The 21597-nt window shown below is 39.4% G+C and overlaps 1 protein-coding gene across 4 annotated transcripts in view; it reads right to left on the reverse strand.

Annotated features, from left to right (window-relative positions):
- Positions 1–21597, reverse strand: part of znf385c (zinc finger protein 385C) — a 145607-nt gene that overhangs the window by 82263 nt on the left and 41747 nt on the right. For all 4 annotated transcript variants that reach the window (XM_042218596.1, XM_005920358.2, XM_042218597.1 and 1 more), the window contains exon 2: positions 12012–12341. In XM_042218596.1, coding sequence (XP_042074530.1) covers positions 12012–12339 — 328 coding nt within the window. In that variant the 5' untranslated portion in view covers positions 12340–12341. The remainder of the gene's footprint in view (positions 1–12011; positions 12342–21597) is intronic.

Below are 21597 nucleotides of genomic sequence, written 5' to 3' on the forward strand. Positions count from 1 at the left end.
CCCCCACCCCTGCAGGGCCTAACCCCAGTGCAACACCACAACAGCATGCACAGAAAACAGCAAGACTCACAGCCCACAGGGTATTTCTTTGGCTATTTGTGTCTTGGTAGTGACAAAGATAGTTTGTACAAGTGCTTATATTCTTACGCAGATTGCACACACATCACATAAAAATGCATTAGCTTTTTATTAGTTGCATTATGGAGATATTTATTTTTCTTGTCAGCTGAAAAACAAATGCCGTTCTCGAGAAGGGGTCAAGAAGTAGTTGACTGTAGTATGTTTCAGCAAGCTTCTGCTAAAGATCATTGTTGATATTTTTCAGTATATCTATCTCTTGGGTGGGAGGTTAAAAAAAATGATATTAAACTGTGGATTTAATCTTATCATGAAGAATAGCCAGTTTTAAATCAGTTTCTACTACCGAGCTAAAGAAAGTAGAGCAACAGCCTGCAGCTGGTCAGAAGTCTTGTCAACAGTACAGAGAAGACAACACTACATGCTCACCTTCATGTCAAGGACAAGACCATTCACAGCTAGATCACACCTGGTCACCACCTGCGCGTGTGTGTGCGTGTGTGTGCGTATGTGTGTGTGCGTGCATATGTAGTATAGGGTGTAGAAGATTTGTTTGAGAACCGGTGTATGACTGGAGGCATGCTGACAACTCTAACCTTCCCTCCTATAACTGCATTTTCTCCCTCATCCCTTTTTCTCTCTCCAGTTCCCTCCCCCTTTCCTCCTCCACCTCTCTTGCCTGTCTTTATTATTAGTGGCAGCTAGAGGCAGTGGACCAGAAAATTCCCATCAAGAAACAAACCCACATCTGCATATTACAGCCCTGTTTCACGTCTGCCATGAGCGAATAAATTAATACATGAATAACAATGAAAATCATCCATGAGTTGCCTCCCTCGCTCTCTAAATGGCATGGTGTGTGTGCGTGTATGTGTGTGTTTGTCAGAAGGAGCTGTAGTAGTCCGCTTTGGCCATGCTATGAGGGAACTAGGATTATTTGCATAAAACTGGCATACATACAGACCTGCAGGTAAATTGAGAAGTCAGGCAGTAATGGTGGAGCAACAAAACAGTTGAGGGGAATTTTTTTAAACCAAATATTACTTTTTTCAACAAAAAAAGTATTTAGTCTACCCCCCCGTACCCGTTTTAAATTTGAGAACTTTTGTGGTAAATTTAAACATGACAAATCATGCATCACATCTTATACAGACTGCAAACAAAATGCAATTCTGAGAATGAAAAATAAGAACATTTTTGTTTCCTTAAAAGTCCAACTTTGCAATCAGCATAAAGACTTACAGAAATTAGAAAAGATTGCTATTCTGCAGGTAGTATATTGATGCATTAATATGTTGTATCTGATGACAGTTATTAATTTTCGTAAAATAACAATGCTAAGATGTTACTGTATGCAGATGCGATATGAAACAGGCAAAAAGATATGCGTTTATGACCGCGTGTGTGCTTAGTGCACCGTACATGCCCTCCCCTCACCCTCACTTTCGTCTCATTCCGCCTAGTTTACATCTGTTTACAAAAGCTTGTCTACTTCAGTTTTATGTATGACACACTAAGGGTCTCTAGAGTTCCACTGCTCCATGCACTAGCAAACGCTCCAACATTGTCAGACTACTTTGCGGTTGCTTCCTCTCATTCGATGTGACACGAGGCCTCTCATGAGATTAGCTCAAATTCCCCCAAAATTATACTATAAAATGCTCTGGACAAAAATGCAATGACCTTCTGCAAAGACGCTTCTGGTGTCTGAAGGCTTGGTTGTGAAGAATTGGAGGTATATGTGAACTTTGGGAACTCTGAGGAACTGCAAACTTTCTGGGGCCATATATCATGTGTCCATTAGCAGACCGCTCTGCCTCGCTCTGTAAATGACAGTGTTTGTCTACGTCTGCCTCTCACACATACCACCCACTCTCTCTGTTCAAGTCAGCCTCTTTCCTAAGCTTTTCTCTGTCTCAGTCTTGCTGATGTGATTCTTCCCTTTTTAGAACCCCCATCTTCCTTATTACTCCTGCTCATCTCTATTTCCCCTTTACTCCAGACTACCTTTTCCCTCTCTAACCTCCATTCCTGCCCTTAGATACAGCTGGTAATATGTCACTCTGCTGTAATTTTGCCTTTCCAAAGGCCTGTAATGATGGGGAACAGATGATGGCTAAGGTGGAGGTGAGATGAGGGGGGGTTAAAGGGACTCCTTTCTGCTCAGAAAGAAAGCCTTTCATGAGTCTTTTAGCAAAGAGCCAGTGGGGGAAGAGGGCAAAATTGTCCAAAAAAGACAGCTCACTGGGTTGTATAGTACATTTCCTGATTTTACTTAAAATCTACAACATGTCTGATGTTCCTCACTGTATGTTCAGGGAGAAGGAAAAAGCATTTCTCTGTAATATGCTTACATATATTACACTGAAAAGACCAGCGGTTTAACTCTGTTTGAAAATGGAGAATAAAAAACAAGCACACGGCCAGACAAAACGAGGGCAATGATAAATAAGAAAAACAAAAAAGAGTCATGCTAGGTGATCAAAATGACAAAATACTGTTGAAAACCGCCTGATATTTTCTGACATTTAGCAAACTGGCAAACGGTACGACTCATCTAGCAGATATGTCTGCGGCAGCTGAGGCTGTACGGGTCTGTGTAGCAGACAGGGCAGATAGGGGCTGATAGCGAGAATCGCTTGGCCTTCTCTGCAGACACAGCCAGTCAACCTGTCAGAACCTGAGTAAACACAGACATTGGATGATTTGAGAAACGTGACCCTTTCTCTGTGGCCCGGTAAGAGCCACACCTCACGTTTTTTTTGCTCCAGTGGGTCCTGTGTGTCAGCCTGGTATGCCTGTCGACCTTTTCCCAGAATCTGAACTGCCGTCACACAGAGGTCTGGACCCTGGGGCAAAGTGGAGAACAGGGGGAAAGAAGGACAGGGGATGTGGGGGGGGGGGGAGTGGAAAAAAATGGCAAAGTGCAGGACTCGACGGCCACATCACATTTCAGGAGATTTAAACACCCACACCAGGAAAAAAAAGGACATGGAAGACAGTGTTTTAGATAAACTGTGGATATGCTTATAAAATAAGTCCCTTTCTATATAAATATATCCTTGTAGCTTATCAGTGATTTGTACTTTACATATTCTTGTTTATTCAAGTAATTTTTTGTTTTGTTACAGACAATACTCTCTGGAGAGGTTTTAATGTTTGCTTGAACTGTGAAATGACATTAGCTGAAGCAAGTGCTTCCTGGAATTAGACACAGAAACAACCCAGCAGCAACATCAACCATGTACAAGGATCAGAGTAGACACTGCGGTCACTACATAAACACCACACACCAACAACGTCTGTACATGTATGTCCAAAGGCATGTATAAAGAGAGTGAAGTAATTTTAGTCTGTTGAGGGGGGAAAAATAGCGAAATTGCAAGGCAGCGCAAAAATAAAATGCAGATGTGCAAATGCATTCATGCAGAAAATCCTTGCCTTTAATCCAATTCCTCACGCTTTTTAAAAACAGAGCCGGAGAGATAGAGTCAGACAGAGACCGCGATGAAGAGTCTAACCATGAAAAGGAGGCTCACACTAACACAAACATAAACTAACACGCACACACACACTGCAAAAATGTTCACATATCAAAGCAAATAAGATAAGGACATCTAGAAAAAAAACCTCACATACACACAGGCACACGCACACACAAATGCTAATTCTATCATGCGTGGTTTCTGTCTCATGGAGGATGTATCCGTAGGACACATTCATGCTGCCTCACAATGCTAAGGAAGATTAACAAAAAACACAAACAACCACACACAGCCGAACATCGTGTTGTCAGAATGATTTTCGGATCCACAGGCTTTGCTAGGTCACATCAGGACAGGGTGCTGTCCACAGTCCTGATCCCCCCCCTCTGGACCCTTCTAACAGGATTTCATCATTCGCTCTGGAAAAAGAGGGGGGTCTGCAAGTAAACGAGGGAGTACAAGGAAGCATGTGTGTGTGCATGCGCGTCAGGCATTTAAGTTTGGGGGCGGGGTAAGTTTTAATTGACTGACTCCTTACATTGATGCATGTCCTTGGCCGAAATTAATACCAATACTAATTACAGCATAAAGGATTAAGGATCTTTCTCCCTCTAAGGACTGGTTGATCTGAGGCCTCCCTACTTAGCAGTAGAGGAGAAACAAAGTAGAAATTTGCTTTATACATACATGCACACATGGTTATGCATGCTAACATACACACATGCAACAAAACATTGAAGTTAAAAAACACATTTACATGCATCACTGAGGCCTGTAATAAAATAGATCATACACAGTCATGGTTGTCAGCAGCAAACATAAACACTATTCCAGTTTAAGCAGTAATTAAAGCTGCAAACCTGACATCTGGATTGATGATAGTCACTAATCAAGCCAGACATTTCACCGATATTTAATTATTAGACTACTGCATTGAACGTTAAAACCCATATTAAAATACTATTAACCAAACCCTGAAAAGATAAAAGTCATAATTCTATATTGTTTTCATGCCAGTCATCCCAGCAGTCAAAGACTTATGGACTTATAACTGGTTCTGCAGTAACTTCAGATTGTGGGAGAATTATGAAGATTTGCAATAGCTTTTGTTTGGCCTTTACAAAACATTCAACTTCATTTGTTTTTATTGACTTCACAGAACTATTGCTATTCAATTTAAATAGAAGCGTAAAGCTAGTTTGGACTACTAATGTTGTGTTGACCAGATTATGTTTTGTTGCAACTTTAATTTCTGCAACATGATATGCTGTCTGAGCCTTTATTGTCAAAGCGTTGAGGCGTATAACAGGGAATTTTTGCAATAGCAAATTCATAAGCAAACAAAGAATACAGTTATAGACTTGTAAAGGAAGGGATGTAGGAAAAGTTAGTGGTCATAATTATATTTTTAACAGGTTATTGTCAACAAGCTTCTTTCTACACATATATGCACTCAATACAGGTTCATAGCAAGCATATGATATGGATCAAGCAGAGGTAAACCTCCTACACATCTGCACCTTAAATATTTAACGTGATTTGATGTAAAGAATATGTGTTACATTTGTTAGCTGGACTTTTGTCTTGTACTTTTACTTTTAAAAAAGATTTGGCTTACGTGACAATCTGGCTAAATTTTCTTGAAATGATGAAACAAGCTTCACCTTGCTTGACTTAGAAATGCAGCCTTAGTTGTAGTAGTAGTAATATTTTCCATACATGCATCAATATGTGTAAAATATGTATCCACCAAGAGTACTTTTGACTAAAAAACTCTCTGTGGCATTGAAATATTGCAAGCATTGTAGCCGTTTTTCTCTATAGACAGAATGAAATATAGCCAGCATTAGGAGTCATAAAAGAGCCATGACATCTAAAAAATATTGAGTTTAAAAAGTTCACTTCTTGTTGAGCTGTTTACTTTATTTCATCTTCAGTAAAGTAATTCTTCAATCTCAAAACAAACACATGAGTATTCGCTATGAATTTTTAATATCATTATGGAACATTTCCATAATAATGAACACTAAAGCGCATAAATTTGCACCTGAACTCCCATTGTCACCCAAACATCTGGACTATTTCTCTTCATTCAGCCCTGTCAGCAAGCTTCTCTACATATTATTGCCCATGATAACAGAGAGGACTCTCTTAATCACTGGCACATTCATCTTTCAGTATGACTAGCTGCCCCACATGTCCAGCATCCATGCCAGAGAAAGGGAGAGGTAGAAAAAAGAGGTAGGAGGGGAGACAGGAAGGAGAAAAAAAGAGAGCTTGGACTCATGTCAGCTCAGTGAAGCATGGAGGGAGGGAAATACACGCCGACATGGAGAAGATTCGCTGCAAGTAACACACAGACAAAGACACACACACTTACATACACTCTTATTTAAATATTATATTCTTTATCTATGCAATAAACCTATAAACATCTACACCAAACACAGATACTGTACATATGCAGACTGACAGAATCAGGAGCGTCAAAGCCTCTTTTTTATATTTCCACACTCTGAGTTACAGACTGTGTAACATTTAAGAAATCTAAAAATATCTGAACTAGATGAGGAGGATGTGCACATACATACACAGACACACAGAAACGCAGCATAGCTGTGCTGGAGCTGAGGACGCAGCAGAGCTGGCTGCCTCGGGGAGTCAGCAGAAGGTGAGCAGAGATAAGGCTGCGTGATTGTGACTGCATGTCAGAGAGAATCTGCACACCACAACAATTCAGCGTGCTGTTTGACTAATACACACAACACCTAAAACAACACATAAACACACAGCCACAGAGTCACAAACTATATATGTGTTTGTGTGTATGAATCACATGCACCAGTGTACCAAAACTGGGAATTTAAAGTAAACAACATGTAGCTTCTTGTGTGTACGATAAAGTGTTGGGTACATACTACTGTAGAATTTATCAGGTGTGCTCGATGCTTGCTGGACAGCTGTCTCTAACCTTAAAAAGCTGGTGGCATCAAAGACCAAATGATCAAACACTTTGCATTACAGCATGTCTTATGATAAAAGTTGCACTTCAGCGCACAGCAAAGACCTAAGCTGACAGCTGACATGTGACTTGCAGTCTGTTGTTCATGTAAGGGAGAATGTATCCCCTTAATAAAAATAGATCCAAACTAAAGACACACATTTATCTGTAAAGTAACTGTCAAAAAAGTTTTCGTTTATTTTATTCCTCACATTTGTACATCTGTTCTCCGACTCTTGGTTGATTATTTCAAAATTTGTTAAATTATTTTGATATGTGAGTCCAGGCTCCAGGTATGCTGGTTTAGAGCCTAGACAGAGCCGTGCTGTTCTTATGCATGCGGAAAAGACGTAGTCTGGATAGCACCATATGTTGCCCCCCGACACCCCTCCATACAATCACTGATTCTGCCTTGGAAAATGTGTGCTGATAATAAGACAGAAGATCACACTTTTCTAAAGCCCAGAGGACAAAAACCAGTTTGTAATATGGCTTTTTATGGCTTGCTATTTAAAACAATTAGTTCTGAGATGGCAAACTTTTATGAACAAAAATTAAAGTATGATTTTGCACCTATACCAACTTTTTTTTATATTTCCTGCAAGCTTTTTAGCCATTTAGGGCAATTAAGTGCTGCTTTGTGTAAATATATTTTAGAGCTTCAAAAACAACACATGACTACAAATTAGCTTCAGTCTCCAGACGTATTTGCAGCAACGTGGAACTGACTCGGTTAAACCAAATCTGATTCATACGCAGTATTTATGAAGAACTATTTTACATTAAACTGGATACAATTTTAAAACATGTTTGGAAAAATCCCTGAAGGATATTATGTGATCGCTGAATTATGGTGTGGTTACTTGAACTGCAGTTCAATATCTCTGGAAGTGTATGAGTCATTTATCTTTTACAAGGACTTCTACATGAAGCTCTGAAGACTCAGGGCTACTGGTTAGCCAGCATAAGGCTTTAAGATAGAGTGTGATTATTAACAAAAAAAAAAAAGAACAGTGAAATATTTTCTGGGTTTGAAAGATTTTACTTTTCACATTAGTTACAAAAAAAAGAGAAAATGTGTAATTATTCAAGTCACCTTGCATATTAACTGTGTACTTTCCAATTTCTTAAACTGATTAAAAAACAAAGTGCAGTAATAATCAGAGGTAATAAAATAGCCTCAAATAATGTCAGACTATTCCCAAATTAAAATTTCTTCCTCTCTGTAGAAAAGTAATACCAAAATTATGTACGCTTTTTTGATCAGACAGTTTAGGATGGCGCATGGGCCCTTAGCAGCTGAGTGCTTGGTTCAGCTCTCAGCTGGCTGGACCTTTGCTGCATATTATTCCCCTGCACTCATTTCCTGTCCATCTCTACTGCCTTAAAAAAGAAAACAATTACGTCAAATGTTATTTTAAGAAGCTACTTTATCATTAAATACCGAAATATACAGATTGTTTTCTAAAAGATAAAGGCTGATTAATTTGGGGAAACCCACTGTCATATTGGATTTTTTTGCTATGATTGCTATGATTTAATGTTGATTACTTTTACTTATTATTTCAACTTACGCACATTTTATTTTGCAAGGGTTCCAGTGTAGCACTGACAGTGTTGGGCAAGTTACTTTGAAAAAGTAATTAATTATAGTTACTAGTTACTTCTTCAAAAAAGTAACTGAGTTAGTAACTGAGTTACAAGATTCTAAAAGTAATTAATTACTTGAAAAGTAACTATTGCGTTACTTTAAAAAACAAAAGTTTAACCCTCTGGGGTCCAGGGTATAATTGGCCATTTTTAACTACTTTTGATTTTCCCTCCACATTTCACCTTTAAAAACTTGTCTTGCCTTGTTTGGTATCATCCTTTTCAGCACGACTTCATGTGTCTGAATTTACAGTTATGTTTTCATTTTGACATACTGTATTAACACAATTGATCTAAAATCAGGCAAAAACATAAAATCCGATTAGAAAAAGTTATTTTTTTTACTGTAACAACCACAAACATGTTTTTCGAATCATATTTCATAACTTTAAGTGCAAATATAAATTGTTAATTTTAAAATCCTATGCACAAGTTTTGCAAACAACAAAGTTATTTGCATCCATTTACCTTTTACCTTGATTTTTTAAATAACCATTTCAAACTATTTACAGAACAATCAGCTGTTCTGCATTCAATATGATGCCACACAAATTATTTGTGTCACTCCAAAATAAAAAAAATAATTTCTGTCCACTATAAAGGAGAACATCACAGCCTAATACCTGCAGGTCTGACAGCAGGTGTATCACTCCTGTTTCTACCTGGAGACAGCAGTCGCCTCATTGTTCTGACACACAACACAAAACTATCCACAACACTGCACACTAACTACACAAGACAACACATTAACTACACACTCCAAACATGCTAAACGTCACAAATCTCTCATATCTCAAAACTCGCTCTCTCTCTTTTTCTGCTGTCTTTCTTTCTCTCTCTCTCTCTCTCGCCATCACTTCTAAAACTTCCCCCTCTTCTTAAACAACCAAAGGTCATGTCGCCATATCATTTTTTGATTGGTCGACATGGTGCATTTTTCCACCAACACGAAATGGCTGTTTTTTTGTTTTGTTTTTTAAATTTTTTAGTCATAAGCAGAGAGCGCTTGCTAGCGCTGTCCTTAGACAGTAAACGTGACAAAACTATTCAGGAAAAAACACACGTATATTGTTTATCATGACTCTGGTTTTACGTGGCCTATCAACACAATTTTCACTGGTATATATCACCTTGTTGCTTTGTCTTTAAGTGGTCATGTGATTGGCTTACCACGACTTCTTTATTCTTCCTCAGTTAAACAGCAGCACTCATGTGATTTTTTTGCCTTCTTAGCTCCAGGTGTTGTGCCAAAAAGTGATCATCTGCCAGAAAGTGTCCGCGGGAGCGCGCGCAGCTGCTTAAAGCTGTAGCGCCCAGATTACTTATGTGCGGTAAGGTGAAGACAGCTTCAACCGTCTGTTTGTTGAAAAATAGTAACGCGACCGCACCGCATTTTCTTGTTAGTAACGGCAACTGCGTTGTAACGATAGAAATAGTAATTAGTTAGATTACTCGTTACTGAAAAAAGTAACGCCGTTAGTAACGCCGTTATTCCCATCGCTGAGCACTAATGGGTTTTACAGATAGCTCTTTCAAACATCAGCTAAGGGGTGCTTAAGCAGGAAAAAAATGCTTAATGGCATCCCGTTTTCTTTCTTTCTTTCTTTCTTTTGCAGAACATTTTTAAGAATGATTTAGCTGTAATGAAGGGAGATGTTTAAAAATAGACGCTACGACACTTTGGTCTATTGGTGGAACAGTGTCTCATCTGAGAATATCTGCAATTTGCATACAGCCCCTCAGCTGTCTTGGAGATTAAACTGTTTAACACCCCTTGAGTCATTTCAGGGTTTGACATTTAACCTGTTAAAGAGCTCTCTTCGGATAAGGTTACTCTTCCTCCTCAGAAAAATCTAACCGTAATCATATCTTAATTTTGCAAATGCTGATTTGTGTGACAAAATCACACCTGCTCAAATGCAAACACATCTAAACACATCATCTATTGCACCTGTTTGAGGACAGTGACAGACTTCCAGCACAGAAACCAGCTTTGCTCAAGTACAATCACAACGTTCTCCCTGTTTGCAACACGAATACAAATGTGACTTCTGTCTCATATGATTAACATGTTGCTACATGTAAACCACCTAAAGGATGTGCCAGCCTGTGTTTGAACTGGGTTTCAAAACTTTGTTAAACTCATAGTACTAAGAAAAAGTTTTGAGTCACCCCTCTGCTCTTTACATTTTTCTTTCAAGTGATCTTATAAAGTTTTTCTTTTGACATTGGCGGATTTTTCAGTACTTTTAACTCTACTCGTTTGGCCCCTTAGACCTATTATTCTAGCATAAAAAGGGCACCTAATTCAAGGGATTCATCGGACATAATAGCCAACTTAGCAAAGTCACAATTTTGAATTAGATCTATAGGCACTTTGTTCCTAGGAACCTTTTGCAAAAATACATAACTTGTTCTCGTTTTTTTAGACTGAATCTATGAAAAATGCCAAAGATAACACAGTTTGACTAAGATAAAAATTGTAATTTTGCACTAACAAGGTGATTTGCAAAGAGAGTCAAAAACCTTCCATATCTTGGCATGGTGAACAGTGTATCCTTAAGGAATTTGAGTAAACTGGACAAGTGAAGGGTTAAAAAAAAAAACTATCTATAGCTGATAAAACAGTATCTGAAAGTCCTTTCCTTAAAAATAGTTAAGTAAAGATCAGCTGACAGAGGATCGGAGAGATGCACTTGGCCCTTTAGTTGATTCATCTACTGTTTGCTGAAGTCTGATCAGAAACAGCCTCAGTGTAAGTGTGTCTGTCAAGAAGTCATTCTTAAGGAAAGGACACTGGGAGAAAAGACTGAGGTATGCCAAATTACACAAGAGCATCTACGGCCATCTGCACAGTAGAGGCTCTGTCATAATGCGGGGCTTCGTTTCAGCGAATGATGATGGGGATCTTGTCAAAAGTAAATATGAATCTAATTTCATCCCATGGATCCTGGAGAACTATTCCTGGAGATTACTTAAAGAAATTAAAAGAAACCTTTCCTAAGAGAGTTCGGCTTGTATTGAAGAATAAATGTACTCATACCAAATATTGATGTTCAAGTCTCTAAGCATTGTACCAACTCTTTTTTTTCCCACATTAATACTGCATTTCCATTCTTATTTCCATGTTTTTAATAAATAAATAAACCTATTTCCTATTTTCCTGGCAAATTATAAAGAAACGAAGGTGACAGACTTTTGCACAATGCCCTGTGTATTTTCTTTTTATTGAGATAAATGAGTCTGCATACATGTTTTGGTCGCATGTACGTCTTTTGCCGAGGCTGGAGACAGAGCAAAGAAGCGAATGAAAGTGTGAACACGTCAAATTTAACTGAGAGACTGATTTCCCTGCAGCAGAGCTCTAAACAAGACTGTGACTAGAATGAAAAAATGTCCAACTTCACTCCAGCCGCCTCACTTCCAGGAACACAACTATCAAACACAAGCAGCACTTAATTAGCTTCTTGTTTTCTAACTTCACTCAGCTCTGCTCTACTTGTATGCTACTGTGTCCGTGCATGTGTTTGTGTCTTCAGCCCAAGGCTGTGTCTGAACACATTTCACCAAATAGAATCCAATTTGTTTAACTTCTATTCAACACAAATACAGAGGAGTGGCATGAGGAACTTGTGACAGTGTGCTGTGAACAGTGTGTGGGATTCTGTTAAACTGCATGACCCTTGTGATGGACACGGTTATAAGAATCCAGTTAAAGACTTTATCCACTTTTCTGCATGTATATCTTATTTTGCAACTTTAAACAAATGGTCAGTCAAGCAGCGCTTAAGACCTACCTGCGTTGTTTGGTATCTTGCCATTGCTGACTTGCTTGAGTCTCTTTTGGTGGGATTTGCCATTGTAGTGAATCTGGGCCTGTGCAGCTGAATTCAGCTGTATGTTGCACACATCACACAATGTGTAGCTTCGTTGCTTCCTCTCCCTTTTTGGTCTGCAGAGCGTAGAATGCAAGGCGCCCCCTGGTGATTGCTCATCTGGTCGTACGCCCTCATCCCCTATGCTGCAGGAAAGCTCGCTGTCCATTTGCACTACCAGCTCAGTGCTGCCGGTCCTTTTGTCCAGCTCGATTGTTGGCAGCAACGACGGGCTGAACGGACGTTTCATACCTGTGGTAGAAGAAAAGAGCAAGATGGAGAAGATGTTTAATACAAACTGGAAGAAAGTACCCTTAGAGGCTAGCAATTACATACACACAAAACCCAAGGAAACATTGGATCCTCCTTTTCTTTCTGAGGAAGGCTAGAGAAGATGTGTAAAACATTATGGAATAACTTATCACAGTCTGGTCTGGCCTGGCCCATCCAGCAAGAAAAACCCTCTTAAAACCTGATAGCTGCAGAGGACAACTGCAAAAATACCCTTGATTCCTAAAGTGTCAAGGAGTGTGTGGAATCGAATACCCTCTGAACAGTGACACGTGTATAAAAACAAAAAACATTTATGAAGAGCCCAAAAAGATGATGCTGTTCATCTGGATGTTTATTTGGACATTTATGAAGAGATTAGGAAAGTGTGAAAAGAAATGCTGGGCACAAGTGCAAGCATGATCACACTGTCAGCTGTTGTTCATATGGTGGAGGTCCGGGGTGCAAGGAAGTACCACTTGGGGGAGACAGAGTGCTGCAGTGTGACTCTCAGAGGAACAGTAAGGCTCCTATGTCAAGCTATTTCACTTAGGATGACTCCATGGCAGAGTGCTATCTGTCCCCCCCTGCAAGCCAGAATGCTGCAGTGGAAACCATGCCGCCTCTATGCAGGATCTTCAAGTAACTGTGCATGGAACAAACAGGTGCATATAGGGGGAAAAAAACTATAAACTATACAACCTACAGTATTTCTTCAACATCAGCAGCTTTAGGAAATATAGAAGTATGGGATATTAAACACTTTATTTACCAGAACTATGTACAAATGGATAAAGAGACTTCTGTAAATGTGTCTGCTGAAGATAAGCAGGCCAAAAATATTGAAAGAGACAATTAAGATTCTCCAAAGAAAGCAGTTGAAAATAAGAGCTATTTGTTTCATATGCATCCACTCCACATAAATAAATGAAAAGGTAGCTCTACTGTAGCTCTGTGAAGGATTGAGCCATCACCACTGTAAAATGTCCCTGAAACACACCCAGCTGTGCATTTCTGCTGCTGGCTTTTTTGCCTCCACCTCAAGTTATTTATGTAAATAACCAAACTGCTCAAGCACATGCACCAAACACACATACGCAGAGAGTAAAGCTGAACCTATGACGCACACGTACATACAAGCATTAAGAGAAAATGCTCACACAAGGACACACAAATGTGAGCAAACACACACACACACACACACACACAGTACTCAAAAACACATTAGAGCAAGCAGCCTCCATGAAAGCTGCTATTCACATTGCCAATCTGGGAGCACTCAAGAGGCTCCATCAGATGTTTTCTCAAAAGCTTTGAGCAATGCTGCTCTCTGGCACTGAATGAAAAAAAATCTCTCTAGTCCTTAACCACCTTCTCACTCCTACCAGACAACTCAACTAGCCACCCTAAATTAGCAAGGTTGTAAAAACAAGAACCTTAGTGAAGACATGCAGAACACATAGAGAGCATATTGCACCCTTGCAAAAGATATTTCCTTACAGACCATTAAAGAATCCTAACATTCATATATACATTTATTTTTTTCAGCCGGACAATTCTGCAAAGGTAGATTGTGACCTTATGCAGACCATGCTTTCAGATCATGCAGGCATGACTGTTACCATAGAGACCAGTGTAGCACAGATCTGTATGTTAAAAATTATTTTTTATTTTGATGTGAATAAAGTTAACTTTAGAGCCTCAGTGGAAATGTATGTAGCATGACACATAAAAATGGCCAAGCTCACAGAAGGAACGTATTTCTACCTGCTACACTATCTACATTTTGAACATGAGTCATCTGGTTATACAGCTATGAAGAAAACCTTTATATAGGGATTTGACACACGTAAGACTGATGTACGTAAGACAGTTTTTTTTATTTAGAAATATTTGAAATTCTCTGTGTATGTTAAAAAAAGTGAGATTTTAATTTAACTGTGTAAATTTGATCTTACACAGATTTTCACAGCTAATTCAGTCAGCTTTGTTGTGTTATTAAAATAGAAGAAGAAACCCGGAATCTCTAGGCTGTATGCTCTTAAGCTTTTCAAAAGCGCATCTATATTTGGAAAAACAGGGCTGCAGATTGTCTCATGCTTTTAAGTACATACAGGGTTGTTCAAGGAATTCGCTTCTAACAACACTCACCGGTGTCCCTTACTTCTCTTTCAATGTTATGATACAGGACAATGGACAGAACCAGCTACTTTCATGAACAGCAGCTTGAATGCACCTGCTGCATGGAGGATCACCAGGACCAAAAGGTTTCTCCAGCTTTCAACAGTGAGTATGTGAGTCTGTTTGTACTGAATATCCTGCAGTGACTTTAAAGACACTTCCAGCTCAAGGTAGAAGCTGTGTGAGACAAGAGTCCATGCCGTGTCCACACAGAGATCTGTAGGCTGACACAGGACAGGAGATTGTCAGGGGGTAACCCTGGGGAAATGAGGGAGGGCAGGAGGCTCTGCCAGCCTTGCCATGTCCGCCGTTTCCGCTGTCTGATGCACCCCCACGCTGCACAGCCTCCTCCCTCGGCACATTGGAAACATCAATCACTGCTACGATCTTGCTGAAAGACTGAGGCTCACCCAGCATAGCAGCTCAGCAATAAAAACTCTATTTACGATCTTACGTCCGCTGCTCGCTGATCCTGAAATACTGTTGCACTTTCCCCAGCTTAAACCAGCCCTAACCACTGGCCCACCTCAGATAGCTCCCCCACCCATCCTCTGTGGCCACAGTTGGCATGGGGGCATTCTGGTTCAGGCAGAAACTGGCTTCCAGATGGACCGGCGCAAACACTGCATGGCAGTTAGCAGCTCCTAAATCACCCTGATGAGAGGGGAATACTGACAACAAGTGAAGCCAATTGGAAGCAGAGATTTGCATGCAAGTTACATGTTCCACATCCAGTTCAAACTGCCATGAGACAGACATGCATGTGTACAGGCATGGCTATACACAAACCATGCATGTGTACAGTTGCACACACAAACACAACATATGCTGACCTCAGATTGTTTTTTAGTAAAGGGCAGCAATTCATCAAACATGCAGAAATTGCAAACTAAACACAAGCATTTAAAATTGATAAAATATATATTGAATCTGCTGTCAAAACCACATGGACTCATCTTAGCAACGCAACAAACACAACTGAAAAAAAATGAAAATAATCTAATCAAGCTAACAAGCATTAAAGCAGCTACAACACACACACACACACATATGCGGAGATGTCGTGCATTCACTGGGTAAGAGGAGATTAAAAAAATAAAAGGAAATGAAGTAGAAGAAAAAGACTCCTGTCTAAATAATTGGATACAAAATATCAATAGCCCAGATTTCTTGCATAAAGCAATCCTGACAGCAAGGACTGTAAGCAAAATGACTGCAGAAGGGGATAATCTATTTCCCTGTCTGATGCATTTCAGATGGGGAAGGATCAAAATCCTCCTGACAATCAACTAAAGCACAGAGCATTTATTATAGAGGTCAGTGGTGTCAGGGAGGCAGAAAGAAACACATGGAAAGAGTGAGGAGAGATTGGTAAAGACAGAACAAAGTCTCTTGTATAATTGGCATCATCAAAGTATCATTACTGTCATGATGACTGTATTGTCATTACTGCAACTACAGAACGGGCCTGAGGTCCATGTCTTTGTGCCCAGCACATCAATGTTGATTATGTAAAGTCCAGGCTGCGGTCCTCTAATGAGTGTAATTATACAGGAATCAGTGCAGTGCTTACTGAGAAAGAAACCTCAACTGTTGTATGGCTAGTTCAGTAGTCGAAAGCTAGGACAGAGTGTTTGCAGTCCCTATCACCCCAAACCCAAGCCCGAGAGTAAATAAAGAGCACTGGCACATGAATTGATGTGTTTTCTCTAATCTCTGTTTGCAGCAGTTCTTTGGGAGCGCACAGGGAGGGCATTTGTTCACTCTGTTTGTGTGTGTGTGTGTGTTTGTTTGGCAATGAATGTGTGTTTGTTTGCAAAAAAGAAAAAAAACAGGGGAAATTTATTATATTATATGTATAATTATTTATACAGCATCACGCTGATCCCATCAGTGGGGGATCAGTTACACCTCAAAAGAGAACTTGGACAGGACAAAATCTGATTTCTTATTAAAACCTACAAGGTTTACATGCGGTTACATGAGGTTAACAGCATTAAAGATATTTATATTATAAGATATCCAAAATGACAAGCTAAGACATATCGTGTCTGTCATAGCCTTTGTGAAAGATATGGGATGTGGTAACGGTTTACAAGCTTTCTTGTGATGCATCTCCACCGAGCAGAACTTCATAAAGACCAATTATCATGTTTACTTCTTGTCATTTGAACCGTCTTGTAAATTAAACCGCTTGTACATTTGCTTGCTTTTAAAAGTTTTTCAAAGCAGACCATTTCTATTGCAGTGTAAACAACCTACCGCAACAATCCGGTGAGCCTCTGTGCTCAAGCGCTTGTCAACAGTATGAAAAAAAAAACAATTTCCTGTAAGCGGCTGGTGGGAGAGAGATAAGCAAAGTGAGAAAACCCAAAGTTTCAAATTTGCATTCATGTGTTACAAATGACACAAGTCTGTGTCTGGTCTAAGGAGCTGGTTGTTTCATTAAAAATAAGGATCTGCATAACACTAGTTATTTCAGTCTTGTTTTATGAGACTTAAGCAAATATCCTAATACACATCTTGCCAAATTAGGATTTCTTTTTCGTTGTGTTACCTCATCTACTTCACAACATTTCCATGTACTCTTTGGTAACCACAGAAGCACCTCTTTTTTGTAGCATAAACAGAAGTTTCAAACAGTAATATGCAAACTTTATAGCAACCCACAAAAACTGGAGTTTCCTTTTTTTCTTTTTATCTCTTATTCTGTTTTACTTTACACGGTTTTATCTTTCAAACAGTCAGTCAATCTTTGTCTTAACTTTTCTCTTTCTGCATCTCAAAGACACATCCCCCAGGAAGCAGCTATTAATATGTGCCGGATGGTTTCAAGTTATGTGAAATACACATTCTCATCCTTGTTTGTTGAATCAGACTGTGTTCAAGCTTACAGGAACATGAGCAAAATTAAAATTTATGTTTTTGGATGTACAGTGATGGATGACTTTCGCATTGTTTTAGGATGTACGAAAAAGTCAGTTTTCTCTTTTCGTGCTTTGGGGGGATTTTTATAGCAACATGTTAAAAAGACTATATGAGCGTGACATCCTATATGGATTGTTACCCCCCTTTCGTTAAATTATGCGCGCCGAATAAGCCAGATGCATTAAGTCACAGTGGAAATAAACGTGAATTGTGTGCACTATTAAACAAAAAAGAAAACTATACAATGGAGAGGGTAATCTACAGCTTTTCCTAACAGAGCTCAAGTGGAATTTAATCCTTTCATTGAGATTTCACTCAGAAATGTTAGTACTTCAAAACGGTGCTCGAGAGAGGAACGTAGAAAAGGTGGAATGAATGGAGCCGTAAAGATGAGCATGTAGGAGTTATTTAGTTCCACGTCGATCAAAGGATGAGAAGAAACATCTGCTCACCAGTTTGTAGCTGTATGCACACTGCTGTTTTGAAAACTATTAAAGTTCAATAAAGGATGCAACTTGGTATTTTTGATTTGTGCAGCTATAAAGCATCAGATACTCATCTGTTACAACCCTGACAAATAAAGATTTTACATTGTACGATTGTTCACTCGCTTCTTTTTCACTGAGTTTTGCCTTGTATTTATTACCTCGCAAGAACAAGTTCTGTGCCTTGTGCTTTTCAACTCTTATTATTCAATGACACAGTTCCCTTCCAGAGTTACTGTCATGCACTCGGTCAAGCATAGCAGGTGAAACTGATGCCAAACACCAGCTTTTACAGTTTTCAAAAGGCACACAACCACCGCACTGAATACGCTGACTCCATCTAGTGTGGCCCATTTATTTCTCGACCGCAAAAAAACAGATCAGTCCAGTTTTTACACTACTGTTCAAACATCCGTCTACCTCAAGTGTTCCAAAGTTAGCCGATGCAGGAAAACAGGCTCATATTCGCCTTATTCACATTTGACCACAAACTCAGCTGGGGAACTGCCCAGCAGGAGTAAACACAGACACTGGGAAAGTTTCCATACAACACTAGATATACTTAGACATGGACAAACCCAGACTCAGCCACAGTTACAACACATGCACACACTTACACACACACTGCTCAATCAACCAGATGCACAAATCCACAGAAATGCAGATGGGGAGACACAAACTTAACTCTCCTGGAGTCCAGATTTAAGATGTGACTTTGTTCACCTCCTATCTAAGAGGTGATTATTTTACAATCTGCTTTGGCTCGAGCCACCAACCTCTTGTCAGTTTGTGTCTGTGTGCTTCAGCAAACATCTAACACAATCTGTAAGAGCTAAACAACACAATCCCCCTGACAGTTATGAGCCGTTGTGAAAGCAACAGCAATATTTGGGAGAGGCACTGCTGAAGTCATTTCCATCCAGGAATAAATCTAATTAATTTCTTAATGGCTAGTCATCTTCATCCCACAGGGCATCTGTTGGCTGAGGTGCGACACAAAACGCTGGCGGTTTGTGAGCCATGCCTGTGGTGTTTGGCGTATCTGCAGAGGTATTCTGATGACCAGATTTAAAAATAACATCAAGGACATTTGCCACCGCTGGCTTGAACATGCATGACTGAGAGAATCACTCAGATTTATTAGTACTGACTGGTGCTGGCTTCCCCTTCACTCACTTTCACTGCAAATTATGCCAGAAAAAGCAGTCCACCCTCTAAAAGGGAAAATTTTGACTGTCCTTTTTTCACTCATTCTAACTAATAATTACAAAAATGTACAACCATCTGCTTTACCAGCAATCCACAACCAGCAAGATTCAGATAATGCTGTGTGCTCTGACAGATGTCTGGGGAAATGGATTTATTCAGATCTGACAGGCCACAGATTTTGCAGAGAGAGTGTATGGATTTTTGCTTTCAGATAAGAAACTCTAATCCTGCAAGTAAGGATGATGTGCCCTGTATGACTTTCTCAAGACACTAATGCAATTATCAGCTAATATGTTCCAATACTTAAATGCCAAACTCTCACATTTTCAAAGAAAAACATGCAATTCCCCAGATAGTTTACAGAGTTTTTCACATAGAGGGGGAAGCAGGGAAGCATTTCTAGCCCAGATAGCATGACTGATGAATGGGAGGAAAAAGACTGCCTTTAGGACATAGGAGAGAAGGATGAAGGGTGCAAGTTGGGCACAGGTGCAGTTCATCACTCTACTGCATGCAGCTGAAATTAAGTACAGCCTTTTTAACTTCCTTTTTATGCCTGCACATTCCTGCACCCACAAAAACAAATACGCAAACACACAGTCCTCCATCTGTGTAAACTTGTTATTCCACTAATATATTTTTAAAGCGGGTAGATGATTGTAAGCTCTTTAAAAAAAAAGTGAATCAGAAGGCAGTTGTGGCTAGGGATGGCCTCTGATCTGTTTCTCTTTAAGAGCGAAAGAAACTATGTGGAGCAGACGTTCTCTCACAGTGTTATGTATAATTAAGGAATCCATGGTATTTTGACCACACAGTTTTTAGACAAGAATGACCTGAACAGATTCAGACTTAGCTGGCAGAGAAAGAGGAAGGCTGTTACAGGCTCCTGTTGGCAACGTATTAAAGGGATCATGTTCATCTTTTGCTGCAGCTCCACACAAGCTTTCATCTGTCATCAAGTTTAAACACATTTTTATAAAGGTGTAAAAAAGGTGCTGAACCCTGAAATATTATTTGAATTACGCTGGTTGAACACGTTTTGATTATTTTGATGTTATGTAACCACAAACGCCTGAGAGTTGTTCAAATGTAAACTTCTTTTCCTTTACCTGAACAAGATGTTCCTATCTAATTTATGTTTGTATATATTAATAGGGAAAAAGATAATCAATCCAGCTAAATACAGGCGTGGTGTCTGTTTAAAAACGAAGTGATGCTTTGATTTAAGCTCATGAATCAAACTTATGATAAAACAAAAGGGATGTTTAAATCCAAATATTTCTCATATGAATGTAGCCTTGCGACTGTTAATCATGAAGGTGTGTTATTAATTATTAAAAACTAAGACATTTACTTTAATTTACTCATAACAGATTAAGGTTAATAATCCAAACCATATAATATGTAACTGAAAAAACAGGTGATTTTGACACGTTTTCTATAAATTTCATTTTTCTTCATTATCAATTGTCATGAGAATCTCTATATGTTACCTTTAGTGGCCACACCTACAGCATATACAAACATCATGCATCAAACCTGCCAACCTGTTTCCCCAGCGAGCAGTGTACAGACGCAGTTGAAACCTGAGTCTCATCCCTCCGCAGCCACTTTTCCACTGTAGAAATGCTTTCAAAATTAGAAAGTAATAAACAAAATAAGCAAACAACAAGAAGAACTAGACTTTAAACTGCTGGATTAAAACCATCTCATATTCCTCTCTATTTTTTATTGCTGCCTCTTTTTGCTGATAGCTTTTAGGGAGGAGGCTTCTTTGAAGCCCGTGGTGTATTGTTTACAAGCATTCCTAATGAGCCGCTTCTTCTCATTGGTGTGATGCGGGGCTGGCTGATGGTAGTTGTAATCACTGAGAGGATTTGATTGCATTAGCCTCATCCCTACCTGTTGTTAATGACATTAGTTCTGTAGGAGGACATTCATTAGAAGCAAGAGAGCTGAGTTAGGTTTCCTCACATGTAGGGAGAAACACTGACAAAACTGCCTTCTCTGATGTAAACAAATCTAATTTAGTGATGGTTTTGACTATTTTATGCTTTTAAAAGTTATACAGGAAACAGGTATTTGTTCCGATGCAGAATCCACCCTAAGAAATAACAGAAGTTCTGTTATTTCAAATGAGGTGGACCACATAAAACTAAACATTTCCACTTTTCCACATATGTCTGAATGGACACATACAGACACATCAGTGCAACAGGAAGGGGTTTCTGAAGATAGAAGAAATGCAAAGGTGTCCTGATAAAGGGAGATAAAGGCCACTGCTACTTCAGTTTGACATGCTGTTTCAGCATGTGGTAAGTGAGACTGATTCAGCTGCACATGTCTATCTGTGTGTGTGTGTGTGTGTGTGTGTGTGTGTGTGTGTGTGTGTGTGTGTGTGTGTGTGTGTGTGTGTGTGTGTGTGTGTGTGTGTG

Source organism: Haplochromis burtoni, unplaced genomic scaffold (assembly GCF_018398535.1).
Source record: "Haplochromis burtoni strain Fernald_Lab_line unplaced genomic scaffold, NCSU_Asbu1 Contig_21, whole genome shotgun sequence".
Taxonomy (NCBI): Eukaryota; Metazoa; Chordata; class Actinopteri; order Cichliformes; family Cichlidae; genus Haplochromis; species Haplochromis burtoni.